This window comes from Hemibagrus wyckioides, linkage group LG20 (assembly GCF_019097595.1).
Source record: "Hemibagrus wyckioides isolate EC202008001 linkage group LG20, SWU_Hwy_1.0, whole genome shotgun sequence".
In the NCBI taxonomy this organism is placed as follows: domain Eukaryota; kingdom Metazoa; phylum Chordata; class Actinopteri; order Siluriformes; family Bagridae; genus Hemibagrus; species Hemibagrus wyckioides.
Window position 1 is genome coordinate 3024443 of NC_080729.1, and position 14974 is coordinate 3039416.

The 14974-nt window shown below is 37.6% G+C and overlaps 2 protein-coding genes across 4 annotated transcripts in view; one reads left to right on the forward strand and one right to left on the reverse strand.

Moving 5' to 3' along the window:
* The first annotated feature begins 1469 nt into the window (after nt 1–1469).
* Nucleotides 1470–14406, forward strand: si:dkey-181m9.8 (uncharacterized). 2 transcript variants are annotated; one of them, XM_058418707.1, is made up of 22 exons: nt 1470–1693; nt 3609–3699; nt 3840–3905; nt 3999–4165; nt 4958–5124; nt 5477–5550; nt 5689–5835; nt 5974–6078; nt 6507–6595; nt 6662–6752; nt 7493–7584; nt 7661–7849; nt 8144–8326; nt 8517–8615; nt 8753–8842; nt 9262–9376; nt 9515–9633; nt 9770–9883; nt 10222–10288; nt 10643–10736; nt 11281–11449; nt 12516–14406. In XM_058418707.1, the coding sequence occupies exons 1-22, from the start codon at nt 1649–1651 to the stop codon at nt 12696–12698; spliced, it is 2556 nt and encodes an 851-aa protein (XP_058274690.1). In that variant the 5' UTR covers nt 1470–1648; the 3' UTR covers nt 12699–14406. The 2 variants fall into 2 exon arrangements, with proteins under 2 accessions (XP_058274690.1, XP_058274689.1); XM_058418706.1 differs by having other exon boundaries at nt 6507–6752.
* A 228-nt stretch (nt 14407–14634) lies between these two features.
* Nucleotides 14635–14974, reverse strand: part of impa1 (inositol monophosphatase 1) — a 6091-nt gene continuing 5751 nt past the window's right edge. For both annotated transcript variants that reach the window (XM_058418709.1, XM_058418708.1), the window contains exons 8-9: nt 14961–14974; nt 14635–14863 (exon numbers count right to left, since the gene is read on the reverse strand). The exon at nt 14961–14974 is cut by the window's right edge and continues 138 nt beyond it. In XM_058418709.1, coding sequence (XP_058274692.1) covers nt 14733–14863; nt 14961–14974 — 145 coding nt within the window. In that variant the 3' untranslated portion in view covers nt 14635–14732. The remainder of the gene's footprint in view (nt 14864–14960) is intronic.

The following is a 14974-nucleotide window of genomic DNA, read 5'->3' on the forward strand; positions in this document are numbered from 1 at the left end:
CAAGGACTTGTACACGTTTCTTTCCGAGCCTCGGGCTTTGTTCAGGGTTGCCAGACTGAAAAGATGGAATGCTTTGAATTATACACAAGGCCTGGACGTGTCTGATGGCCTCCACGCCACATTTAACCCCCATCAACTTTATGTGCCATCAACTATGCCAATAAAGACCTGGTTGCCTTGGACCGCAGGGTAATAAACAGCAGATTGATTTTAGGAGCTATACTGCCCCCTGCTGGCCGTCTCTTTTACAGTCATGCTAAACTTTTAGTGTAAAAGGAAGCATTTTAGATTCTTTAATTATATAGTAGGTCATACTTTTTTTTCTGTCCTTTAATTATATATAGTATTACATATAGTATAGTATTACATTTAATTATATATTGTATTATATATAGTAATGTTAATAATAATAATAATAATAATAAGAGGAAGATGAACATGAATGAGAGAAGGATGGAGAGGAGAAAGAAGAAGCGCTTGATAGTTATTATTATATTTTATTAACAACAAAAATAGCAATAATATACCAATTAACTAGTAATAAATGTAGTTGTTTTAATCTAACAAATTTAAAGTGAAATATATAAATAATAACAATATTAATATTATAATTTTTATAACATTATTATAATATATTTTATATTATAATTAAATTAAAACTCTTTAATTTGATGAAAGAAGTGATGATGATAATAATAATAATAATAGTTATTATTATTATTATTATTATTATTATCATCATCACTTCTTTCATCAAATTAAAGAGTTTTAATTTAATTATAATATAAAATATATTATAATTATTATTAATTATTATTATATTATATTATATTATATTATATTATATTATATTATATTATATTATATTATATTATATTATATTATAATAATATAATATAATATAATATAATATAATATAATATTATTAATTATAATTATAATTATTATTATTATTATATGAGTTTTTTTAGTTTATTTTATGTATACATTTTTTTGTTTACATTTTATTTTAATTGCATGGATTTCACGTACGACATCTGATTATTATTATTATTATTATTATTATTATTATTATTATTTAAATGATTTTTGTTGTTCATTTGTTAGTATACATATTTTTTTATTTTACATTTCATTTTAATTGCATGGATTTAATGTATGTAATCTGCTATATTATTATTATTATTATTATTATTATTATTATTATTGCACAAATCTCCACCAAGCTTTCATCCCAACGGTGGGCGGCTTCCTGTCGGCGCCGCTCAGAATCTCTAATCTCACATAATACGTACCCGGAAGTTAAGCTGTGTATCTTAGCCGCGTATTATTTACATATCTACGCCCTGGGTCATTGTACGTCAACACGCTTTAGAATGTGGTTACGCAGTATCCCGCATACTACCGTACTAATTCAGTGCGCATCGGTAGTACGCAGCGTCGTGCCGTCACGTACTACGTAGTATGCTAGTATGGACACTTTTTTTTCGGTGTAAAGCTCCGGTGGCGGAAAAGCAACAGAAACTCGGTCTTTAGCTGTCAACTTGGAGCTATGCGGGAACTTGTGGATCATGGAGTTTCCCCCAAAGAGAACCTGACAGCGGTGTAAACTGCTACACGTAGTTTAGGAAGATCCTGAAGTGTCAGAATGACTCGTGTGACTTCTGAGCTGGAGTTTAAAACGCTAGCAGAGGTACGGTTTCTCTTCCAGCCGTGTTTAGCAGGCTAGCTGCGGTACACAAACGTCCTGCTTAGCGTCTTAGCCGTGTTTTATTCAATTTTTCAACACTGCCCAGTGAACAAACACGCAAAAATTATTTGCCTGACGAAATAATTTTGTAATTAAAGGTAATTCATTGTAAAAGATAGATAATTTGGGTTTTGTCTGTATGTGTGTGTTTACTAATAGTATGGCGTTGCAGGGGGCGTGGCCAAACGGATGGCACGGGGGTGGCAGCTGCCCCTAAAACTACATTTGCCTCTGAGCTTATTATTATTATTAAACAACAATTGTATTCTTAGGCCGATTTTTTAAAAATCAAATTAATGTACATTCATGTAATTATTCAGTTATTTATTTAAAGTGAGTGCAAAAGTTTACACCCCCTCTTACACCACCTGGAGAAATTTGACCACTACTTTTTCTTTTTTTTATTTAACTGTAAAATGAAATGAAAACGAAATCGAACAAAAGACATCCAAGTGTCTGTCAGTCTAATAAATGTGAATCTGTTATGCAAAATCTGATGGGGGGGGCAGAGGGTTGATGATGTAGTGAAGGTAAAAAGTTGGGCAAATATTTACATCGCTTTCACAAGGGAAGATGGACACTTTGGAGCTGATGTCATTTTATATGAATATAATAGTCGCTATCAGACCATTGTTAACAACGAAAGAAACTTTGTGGTTAAACCGCAACGTTACGCTTTTTTTGTAAACATGAATGATGACGTCCCATAACTCCAGAAGCAAGAATTTCCAGTTTGCAACACCGCCGATGAGTAAACCTGACAGAACTGGAAGTAGATGACATTAAAGATTCATTAGACTACGAAGGTAGCAGGAAAACACATAAAAATCTACAGGACAATCCGTATAATCATCTACATCAATATTAGCCAGAACTATTACTATATGTATGTCTGGTAAGCATTTTGTGTAAAGTTTACAGTCGCTGTTTCTAAGGTTCTTTAAATGTATGGTCATTAAACATTAATCTTTACAATTCGTAAAGTTTGGGGTTGCTAAGCACTTTGCTAAGCTCTCTTTTTGTAACGTTTGCCATCACTAAATTTTATAATCAGTAAGCATCATTCACACCCTATAGGCTGTAGGCTTGCTTAGCAATAATTGTCAAGTTTACTGGTGCAGAAAGTTTACAGTCACAAAGCATTATTTGTAAAGTTTACACTGACTAAATTTGTAGTCAGTAAGTTGGGGGGTTTTTTTGACAAAGGTTACGTTTGTGAATATATGTTTATGTATATGTTGAAGTAATAAGTTTAGACTCACTAAATGTATCTACTGCAAAGTAAAACTGTAAACAGATTCTAATTTTGTTGTTAAAATGTAGTAAATATAATACACAAATAGAAATACATAATTTACTGTCACTAAATTTATCATCATTTATCATTTACCAAAATTTATAAATCTTAAACGCTATTTGTAAAGTTTACAGTTGTTGAATTTGTAATTAGAAAGTATTATATGTAAAGTCTTCGGTGATTGAGCGCTACTTGTAAAGTTTACGGTTGAGTTTAAGGTTGGTTTGCATTATTTATTATTTGTAAAGTTTACATTGACCGAACACTACTCATCAAGTTTACTGCCATTGAGCACTACTCCTGAAGTTTACAGTTGCTGAGTTTGTAGTCAGTAAGTATTATATGTAAAGTTTACGCTCACTGAGCACTACTCGTCAAATTGACACTTTACAGTGTAAGGTTGGTATGCATTATTCATTGCAATCTTATAGTCCAATTAATCAAAGTTTGTAATCCGGGAGATATCTTTATATACAGGAAATAATTGACATTTTTAATAATTAATGAATAAATTAGTAAATGTAGAGTTTGTAATCATTAGAGCTTTCTTTCTGTGGACAGTGTAACTACTGTTACCCAGCAGAAGTCCTGGCAGAGGTCAGAGAGGTCACAGCAGCGTTTCCTGACCTGCACCTCTATGTAGATTATTACTGTGAGTATTTTTCTTTATGTTTTATTCCTCTTATCCCCCAGCTGGGAACATGACTCATATTTCTGATGGGTTATTACACATATGTACATTTTATTATTTCTTCTTCTTCTTCTTCTTCTTCTCCTTTTTTTTCATTAAAGATTACCCCAACAATGACCGGAAGAAGCTGGTCCATTTGCGTGGCACTGTCCCTGTGTTTTATGAAGGTAACCTCAGCATCTGTTGGACAAATTATCCAGAGATTAAAGCACAAAGCAGCACAGAATGTACGTATGTGTGTGTGTGTGTTGGTCACTAAGGTGTACAGTACAACATCCCGGTGTGTATCTGGCTCCACAACACACACCCCCAGAACCCCCCACGCTGCCTGGTGTGCCCGTTACGCAGCATGGTGATCAACAGCAGGAGCAGCAGCGTGGACGCTCAGGGTCACGTCCTCCTGCACTGCATCAGCAACTGGAAGCACGTGAGTCAGGCCTTTATTATCACATGTCACGATCAGGGTCATGTCCATGTTTACATTTACACTGTAAATATTTATTTATTGTTAAAACGTTTTTCTGAAAAAGAGAAGCAATCAAGAAACATAGATGATTCAGAATAATGGTCACATATTAATAGTTTTTTTTTAAATAGGGATGAGCTGAAATAATAAAAAATAATTAAATAAAAAATGAAAAATTATTACATATAATTATTATTATATATATGTTGTATTATGATGCTTGAATTCAGGTGATATGTTTATTTAAAATAAAAACACAAGTTTTGTTTAAGAAAAAAATGTTTTTTTGTTTTTTTTTTTGTTTTCAAAACTGAAAATAAGGAAAATTCTAAAAGTTAAAAAACCAAAAATGTTTTTGGATGTCAGTCTGAAATTTGAACATTATAGTGTGTAATTAAAAAAACTTTAAAAATGTATAAATAAATAGTGTTTTAAAAATTGTAAAAGTTAAAAAAAGATTCCTCTAAAAGTGTGCCATGATGGCACTATATAAAAAATTCTATATATTATCTATATATTCTTTATTTATGATAATTTAATATTAAAGCAGAAGAATTAAACTAAAGCACTTACATCTATATTAAATAAATCCTTAAAAATCAATTTTAAAGTCTAAGTATTATTATTATTATTATTATTAGTATTATTATTATCATTATTATTATTATTATTATTAATTGTGACTTGTACAGTGATTGTCAATTCACAAGCTGTATTTTGTATTTAACGCTCTGTGTAAAATCTGATCCACAGGGTTGGTCCAACCTGTCCATCGTCCTGGAGGAGATGGTCGCCGCGTTTCAGCGCGAGCCGCCGCTTTTCTCCACTCATCCGAACAGATCTCCGAATCTCGCCTCCAGTGCGAAGCAGCAGAAGGAGGAGCAGCTCGATTATCGCAGACCTGATCTGACCACCAGAAGGTCAGTAGCACAAACACAAGTTAGAAAATTAGACAATTAATATATATATATTTTTTAATTGACGAAAATCAAGCAGAGCAATATTTCTCCAAAAATGTGATTTTGCGAATGTTAATGCTAACATCTCTAATATTTTGTTAGAAATGAGCTCCTCTGGGTTTTTATTATCTGAGATTAAGCTATTAAAGTTAGGGTTTTTTTTATTGTGTTATTTAAAATAATAATTTAAGTAAACAATCCATTCTATACCTTATGATTTATTTTTCTTGTATTATCAGAGCTCAAACAGCATTTTGTCATCGAAAGTTATAGATATTTCTCCTGTCAGCTCTTCTGTTTTATTTTTCTGCAGTGGGAACGCCGTGCACAGGAAGTTCTCCCACCCGGAAATGTCCTCGTCGTCTATGACCCAGTCAGCCAGAAGCTGTAAGATCTCATTATTCCGTGTGGTCGTCTGTGTATTAGACTGTTTCTTTCTGCTGTCTGACCTTAGTTTATTCCTTTATCGGTGTACGGCGTTCCGCAGCCGCGTGATGCTTTCGTTTTCTCCGTGTCCCGATCTAGCTAAGTGTGTGAAGTCGAGCCAGTCTCAGGACGGCGTCGGAGAGCTGAGCAGCGTGAGGAGGTCGTACACTCAGGAGCTGCTGGATTTCGGGATTTCCTTCGGAGGACCGAACCTCCAGAAAAACTCGACTAATCCGTTCATCACTGGTAAAGAAAAAAAGATCCTTTAGACACACAGCCCAGACTAGTGATGTTGGCGACGTAACAATTATGAAGTGTTTCAGCATTAAATTCAGCTCTTTTTTTTAACATGATCTGTTATTTCTGCTCTCCTATCTTACTCAGCCCCTGATATGAACACTTCCGATCCAGACGATATCAGCAACCTGTTTAAAAGCCTCCAGCTGGAAAGAATAGTCAACATGTACCAGTTTGACCACAAGGACAAGGGTACGAATTCACTGGATTCTCTTTACACTGGTCTCTTTACATCGCATTTCCTTCCATTTTGGTCATTGGTTCGTTTAAAGAGAAAAGAAGGCGCTGTCCGTCCTCTTCTGCATACATGACCACACAGGTGGGCGTGATTGGCTTGTGTTGCTGTGATTGACAGGTGAGAGAAAGAGATTAACTCTGTCCATCCCAACCAGACAGCACAGCCAATCACGCTCTCTTGGACACAGCAGACCAACGAAAATCAAATTTTAAAGATATTGTTACATCCGTTGTTATTATTATAAGTAACACAATGTGTTGTGTGTGTTATTACAATATGTAATACATTGTTATTAATATCTTAATAATACAGTAATAAGTTGGTGTCGGTGATTTTATTCGTTAAACAAATGAACAAATTCTTCTGGTCTGCTCGCTTCCAGACATTCCTCAGGCGTGGAGGCAGAGTCAGGGGCATGACGAGGGATCCGTGCCCCAGCCGAGGTTACTTGACGACAGACACAGAATCCTGGTGAGTCACCTGCCCGTGGGCGTCTCTCCTCAGAGGATGAAGAACAAACTAACCATTTATTTTCAGAGAAGGCAGAACGGAGGTGGCGAGGTAGTGGCCGTCACGTACCCTTCAGCTCAGCCAGACCAGGCGGTGATCACCTTCAGGAACTACAGAGGTAAAAACTGCAGCACTGCTCCTGTGTGTTATAACCAGGCATTTAAAAGAGGAGCTTTGAATACACAAAACACGGCGAGTCCAGAGCAACCACAGCCATACAGGAAATCCTCTCCCGATGCATAATAATAATAATAATAATAATAATAATAATGTTTTAATATTTGCAAAAACAAGGAATACGTTGTAGACAAATAGAAATTAAATGCAAACAGAAGAAATAATAGAAATGTGAGTTTGTAAATATTTTTAATAATTTATTGATTAATAATTAAGTGTTAATAAATAGTTATATTGCTTAGGCAATACAATTATGATTATATCTATAAAAAACATTCAGTTTAGTTAAATAAATAAATTATACCATAAATCATAAAATTTTAAAACAAGTACAAGAAAATTATTAAACATTGCCAAATTAAAACAAAATTAAAACTAAACAAAAACCTAAAAATTCTAAAATAAGAACAATAATAATAGTCATCATCTTTATCATCAATAAAAATGATTTGACAAGTAAGTCTTAATTTTAATTAACATCAAACAATGGACGTAAAATAAAAACAGAGGAAATGGGTTAGGGTTAGACAAAATAATAATGATTATAATAATTATTATTATTATTACTATTATTATTATAATAAGACACTGTTTTGGTCCATTTCTTTAGCTTGTTGTTGTTGTAAAATGTTAACAGATCTAGAAAACACATTCTGGTGTGTGTCATTTTCCTGAACGCAGATGCAGCGCATATCCTGAAAGAGCCAAACAGAATCATCACCATGGATGAACATCAACTTCTCATCCAGCTACAGAACTTCAATAGCTCACAAGTAAGTGAAATTCTCTCGAACCCTCTCAGATTCTCCCTGCGTGTTTCCTCCCGAGTCCTGAGCTCTTCCCCCGCAGGTCCGCGTCCCGGAGGGCATCCAGGTAGAGAAGGCCGAGATGTTCAGCATTATCCTGAGTCAGGAGGGCTGCACTTTTACCCCCGCAGATGTGCTGGAGGCGGTTCAGGCGTGCCGAGACATCCCGTCTGCTCTCAAATACCTGTCTCATGACTGCCCCATCTGCCAGGAGCAGGTGTCCTTCAGTAAGGTCAGAGAACACTGCCTGCTCCTTTTCTTCTCCACATCTGGTCTGAATCCATTTTTAAGAAGGAACACAATGCTGATCAGTCTTTCTCATGCTTTAACACACCTGAGCCAACTCAGCAGTTTGTCCAGGTTTATTCGGTTTCAAAAAATGTTCTGGTTGAGTGGTTTTTCTCATTCTCAGCACAGATGAACACCTTTAAAGCAGGGAAAACACGGAGCACGGTCATTTCAAAGCAAATGTTCTCCTCACACTGTAGTTGATGATAAATCCTGTGAATGCGCGTGCCGTCCTCAGATGATCACCATGACCCACTGCTCGTGTACGTTCTGCGAAAGCTGCTTCAAAGCCTACTTCTCATCGGTCATCAAAGAGAAGAGCATCGACTACGCTGTGTGTCCGCTGTGTAACAAGCCGGACGTGCGTACAGCAGGACACAGGGAGGAGTCCATGGAGTACTTTAGCCTGCTCGACACGCAGGTCAGATTCATACCATGTCATGTCGTTTAGGTTATTATTCATTATTCATTATTACTATTCAATCAGTCTAGCTAAAGAATCAACTAGATAACGTTATAAAGAATGACCCTAGTGTTATATATGTGCATAAACACCGTATCATGTAACGGAAAAGCCTTTATTATCAACACTTCCCATTCTCCACACACAGATAAGGCACTATCTGGACACACAGACCCATGAGCTGTTTCAGAGGAAGCTGAGGGACCGAGCTCTGCAGGAGATGCCGAACTTCCGCTGGTGTGCTCATGTAAGAACTCGCATATATTTCAGTAACAGGTGATCTTTAATACGTACTTAATGCTAGCTGTGCTGGAGTGTTACAGTGAGGATTAGAAACGACAGCCGTGCATTTTAGTGAAGCGTATCTCTCTCTGTTCTCTGCAGTGTTCTTTCGGACTTCTTCACGAAGCGGACCGACTGAGGATGGACTGCCCAAGCTGCAAGAAGAGCACATGCTTTAAGTGCAAAAGCCCTGTACGTAAAGCTTCAACAAATCTAACACTGGGTACAGGAGTGAAACAAGATTTGTAGCAGCACCTGTATGCCCTAGAACAGAGGTCCCCAACCACCGGGCCGTAGACCAGTACTGGGCCGCAAAGAAACAATAAACTTTTCATTTATTTTGAAAAATTGTCACTTCCAACCACACCACACTCCTGCATTTGACTCGGTCGCGGGTTTTTCCATACATCAGTAAGTCCGCAAGCTAATCCATGTTAAAATGACCTGGTAAAATGGTCAAGTATCGAACCGGTCCATGGACCATCAGAATCGAGAATTAAACAGCAAATTAAATCATCACTAAAGAATCGGATGCGGTTCGAGGAAGTTAAATATTTCATGTGAAATGAAACACATATTACAGTTCATTGTTTTCTCCTTGCTGTCATCAGTGGGCTTCCCAGCATGAAGGACTTTCCTGTGAGAAGTTTAAGGAGTGGCTGCAGCTGAACAGCCCCGAGTTCCAAAACTCACGTCTGGAGGTCCTCCTCAGCCGGAACAAGATAGGTCTGATATCCAAACCTGATAACGTTCCAATCCATCTGCATTACTCACATCAGTTTTCCTGTATCATATTTGTAACTGGCCTTATTAACTGACCTCTGTGTATTTTAAACACTTTGTATTTTATTTCTTGTGTCGCAGACTGCCCCAAATGCAAGTTCCGGTTCTTTCTGTCTAAAGGCGGCTGTTTACATTTTAAGTGCACTCAATGCCAGCACGAGTTCTGCGGAGGCTGCAGTCGGCCGTTCAGGATGGGCGCTGTGAGTCTCTCTGTGTCCCTTCACATCACAAGGCTTGCTTATGTCCACTGATATAACAGAATAAACTTGATAAATGTGAAGCTTCCTGATCTCTCGGGTTTCTCTCCCTCTGTCTCTCTGTCTCTGGACTGTACAGGTGTGTGATTTCTCTGTTGAATGTGCTGCCAAGGGTTTACATGCCCATCACCCCAGGGACTGTCTGTACCACCTCAGAGACTGGAATGTGTCCAGACTGCGCAGTCTTTTGCAGGTGAGACGTCTCTTACACATTGTCATATGCTAGCATGCACAATTAATGATGTAACCACAGCGTGATGAAACTCGCGTCTATTTCCGTAAACTTTGCTTTGATTGCTGTTGTTGTTGTTGATATCAGAATATCAAACAGTAAAAACAGTGACTAATTTGTGTCTGATGCAAGAAAATAAAACACTTAGGAGTGTAAGGTTAGAGGAAATACATCACATACAGTAAACAGTGTTCCTCATGTTCAGTTATATTCTATCATTTCCTCATTCAACAAATGTTATTAATACACTGCTCCTGCCTACTGGCTGTGCCTGATTTATCTGTTTCTTCTCTTCTCAGCACCATGGTGTGTCCCATCCTTTCATGTCCAGACGGAGGGATGACAACGGGCAAAAGGGTCCGAAAGGTATCGCTGCTGAGTGTTTATTACAGTTCAATTCAGTTTTATTTGTATAGCAGTTTATACAATGGACATTCTCCCAAAGCAGCTTTATAGATGGGCGATTCTATGATTTTCATTTAAGAGGTGGCTCAGCCCCCCGTGAGGGTATAATAGAATAGAATAGAATAAAATAAAGGTTTGACTAACAGGTTAGGATGGTAAACTTATTGCAGCATTCCACTGTATTGCATAGATGTATATAACATTTGAGTATTGAACAAGCCAAATACAATCTTTACCCAAGATTGGCCACGCCCATTTTACATGAAAAGAGGAGATATTTTGGTAGATTTTTAAAATTGTGTGTGTCTCTCGTAGGTGTGTGTGGAGTAATGGAGCACAAAGAGACGGGCAGTGTGAAAGAAGAGCCGTGTGGGCGTCCAGCTTTCCAAGAATATAGCGGCTACTGCACGTAATGCACCTTCACTTCCTGTTCAAGACAACATTTCTTAATTTTGCTTCCTGAGTTTAAGCCTTACACAGGAAATTGACACATGTTCTGTACCAACCGTGACCAACTGCTGCTCATATCACAGCAATTTACACTTTTCTCTTGATTAATAAACGGAAACTCGTACATTTGATCAGTTTATAGTTACGTTAATGTTGTGGAATATTCACAGGCAAGTTTAGTTCCTGTTATCACTTGCATTATAGCAGCTATAAACACTGCAGACTTCTTCCCTAAGTGTTAAACAGACATCTCTTTATTCTCGATTACATGCCTTCATGTTGCACGTCTGCTGTTACTATAGAAACGTATTTATATTATATATTCTCTACTAGAACAAGCACATTAATATACCTTGTGATTTGGACCATCTGAAAATACCATCAAAGATAGAAAACAAATTCTGACCGATCAGAATCGAGAGTCGCTGACCACACTGACTTGTTCTGCAGTGTTACAAATCTCTTCAAACTAATCATCTCCTGTTTATGGCTCTTTGGTCAAGGCTTCATTATAAAGAGTGCCTGGTGGAGCTGATAAACCAGAACCGCCTCGATCCGGTGGTGCTGCTCGAGGTACCCGAACTGCATGCCGAACTGGACCGCTGGAAGATCCCAGTCCCGGAGAAACAACCCCTGGAATCCGACAAGCTCTACAAGGAGCGCCTCAGACAGGTCAGCCAGGAGCTCTACGTCCATCAGTGTAGATATAGTGATGTGATAATTTGGCATGGATAAAGACTGGTTATTTAGAGGATTTTTGAAAAGAAGTACCTGAAAAAACAGCAAAGGCAACTGATGAGGTAGATTTAGATTTTGAGATTAAAGCTGCACAGATTTATTCGTATATTTAATTGTTGTACATATATCTACATCTTTAATGACACTTTGCACAATATCACTATTTGTACTTCTGGTAAACGGCATTTCGTTGGTGTGAATCAATCTGTTTAGAGCTGAGTCACGATTTTGGCATTGAGTGTCGTTAAAACGCCTCTGGCAACCCGTATAAATGGAAAAAATAAATAAATAATAATGTGGTTGTGATATCAGACATCAGACATTGTGTAATACAGTGCATTTGTTGGTCCCTGTAAATACACACAGTAAGTTATGTGTAGTTACTTTTTAAATGGGATTTTAATGACTTCTAATGGGAATATTTTTATTCATTTCTTTTGTGTTTTAGATTAATACATCTGTTTTGTAGTTTAGTTTAAATTTAGATTGTTCTGTGCATTAAATATAAATAAATAAGACTTTATTCAAAGGAATTAAAATAAAATAAAAACACTGGTGATACATTATTGTTTTCAAAAAAGATGTTAAAACTTTTTTTGAGTAAAATTTCATAATATAAAAGGTTGCTTATGTCACAGGCTGGCCGATATTCAGCTTTTATTTTAAAGTATTAGCTTTTAACGCTGCCGTTAACTTAAATAAATCATTCCTGAGCAAGAACTTTCTTTTTTTCTTTGAAAATTCTTTGTCAGGAACTTGGAAAGGTCTCCTCACCTCCATGTTCAGGAGATCAACATGGCTGTTTCCAGCATCAACAATAAACACTGCAGCACTTCAGTTCTAAGCTATTTTGTACACTTGATGTACGTTCTGTTGGTTTATAATTAGCTGCTTTTCCTTCCCTGTGTGATCCAAATCATGTGAAGATAAGAAAAGTATAAAAAGTGCCTATAAGTCATAGCGAGTTATTAAAATGTGTCTTGTCTCTTGTTTTACTCAGATGTTGATCGAGAGGGTGGGTTTGACCGCGAGCGTCTCTTCGAGATCAAACCCGGCTGCTCCGCCCACAGCCTCGCCTTCTCCCACCTCCCCGATGCTCGCTGCTGCTCCCTGGTACTCGGTGCTGAACCCGGGCAGAGCCAAAGCTGAAGACTCTCAACTGCTGCTGATGCTCAACGACTGAGAGGAAGATCCAGTGTGTGTGTCCACTGTGCCCTGAGGTTTTATTTTGCATCCAGACTAACATACCTGATTCAACAGCAGGTACAAAAACAGAAACAGGACTTTGATTATCAGGTGTTGAAGCTTCATCACCTCCAGAAGACTTCTTCCGCTCCGGTAGAGCTCACTCTCTATGCAGTCATGCACAATGAAGTCTGTAAGTATTTCCGCAGTGTTTCCGCAGTGTTGTTTTCGGCTCTGTAACACAGCACAATGTTTCACTGCACTTTAGAATCCAGGAGGAAAATCTGCCTCTGACTCTCTGATCGTTTTCCAGGAGCAGGAGATCATAGCTGTTGTTGTTTTAGTTTTCCTGTTTAACTCGTATTAATGTTTGATTTATTTATTAGATTTTTATTGTTCTACAGACCGCATTCTCTCTTTCTCGTTGAAGCAAACAGGAAGTAAGACATGAAAATGAACCAATCTTTTTTTTTCACAAACAGGAAGGAACTCGAAGCTTAAAATGCATTATTTTTTCGTTTTTATTCTAAGAAATTAATAATAATTAATGGTATTCCTGTGTAACTTTTCCAGCATCTTTAGGACAGACGAGTTTGTGCTTTCCGGTTTCTCGTTTACATGACAAGCTTGCCTTAATAACTTTGAGAGAGACAAAAAATGAGGCTGCTATAATGAATGTTCCAGAGCACTACATTGTACAATGTACACTATGTTGCCAAAAGTTTTGGGACACCCCTCCAAATCATTGATTTCAGGGGTTAGGCTCGGCCCCTTAGTTCCAGTGAAAGGAACTCTTAATGCTTCAGCTTCATGCCAAGACATTTTGGACAATTTCATGCTCTTTGTGGGAACAGTTTGGGGATGACCCCTTCCTGTTCCAACATGACTGCACACCAGTGACCAAAGCAAGGTCCATAAAGACATGGATGAGTGAGTTTGGTGTGGAGGAACTTGACTGACCTGCACAGAGTCCTGACCTCAACCCCATAGAACACCTTTAGGATGAATTAGAGTGGAGACTGTGAGCCAGACCTTCTCGTCCAACATCAGTGCCTGACCTCACAAATGCGCTTGTAGAGGAATGGTCAAAAATTCCCATAAACACACTCCTAAACCTTGTGGAAAGCCTTCCCAGAAGAGTTGAAGCTGTTATAGCTGTAAAGGGCGGGGCAACTCCAAATTACATTCATGTGCGTGTAAAGGCAGGTGTCCCAAAACTTTTGGCTATATAGTGACGCTTTCTGTCGTATGAGAGAAAATATGTGGCATTATAGGAAAATAATCAGCTGCAGAAAAAGGAGAAATGTGATGAGTCGATTATTTTCCTGTAACAACACAGAGTTTTTAGGAAAATATGAAAGTGTGTTGGAGTGCAGAGCCAAAACAAATGCTAACACGTGACACTCTACCCGAGGTCGTGTTCTCACACGTGTGCTTTATTTTTATTTTCTTGCTCTAAGTGTGCAGCTTGTCTAAACCGTGCTGTTGGTTCCTAGCGCTGCATTTCACACTGAAACACCGACACCCGTTACATCGTCTCCTCCTTTTCTCCACGATACTTTCATTTACCAATAGTTTTGTGTGAATAACCATCATGTGACACTGTTCTGATTTAAAGAGCACAGGAATGCAGTTTTTAATGATCGTGAAGCATTAAACACACGTGACATTGGGAATAACTGCTATAATAAAATATTTTTCTAGCATGTCCTTGTTTGAATTTTCAATACATAGACTCTATATAGTATCTCATATAAAGCGTTTATAACATGGTTGAATAAATATATAAACAAAAACAAAGTACATAACAGCAAAATAAACACCGTTATAACATAAAGAACAAATCAGGAGTGAAGAGAGGGGTGCCAATATTTACGGTTTAGCTACAGCATTTGAGATTCCCGGCTACGGCGGTACTGGAGATGCTTTAATCCTTGGAAGTCTCTCAAATCTGTAAACTTTTTAAGACTGGGTATAAAAGCAGAAAGTATAAACTCTTAAAAGGGAAAAAAATGGATCATAAATAAACTGGTCATTGCTGATTCTCTGAAGGGGCGTCGTCCCGGACAGCAGGAAACGCCTCCACCTCCTTAATTATCTTCTCAGCGATGGTTTGGTTATTTGCAGCGACGATTCTTCTGGACATCAGGTCCATGGGTCCGCCTGCACATTAAATGCACGCTAGCGTTAGCACCGAGGTCTGATTTGTAATCTTACGGGCTGTTTAACCAATCAGATCACAGGATTCTGCTTCTCTCACCCTCTAAATCCATG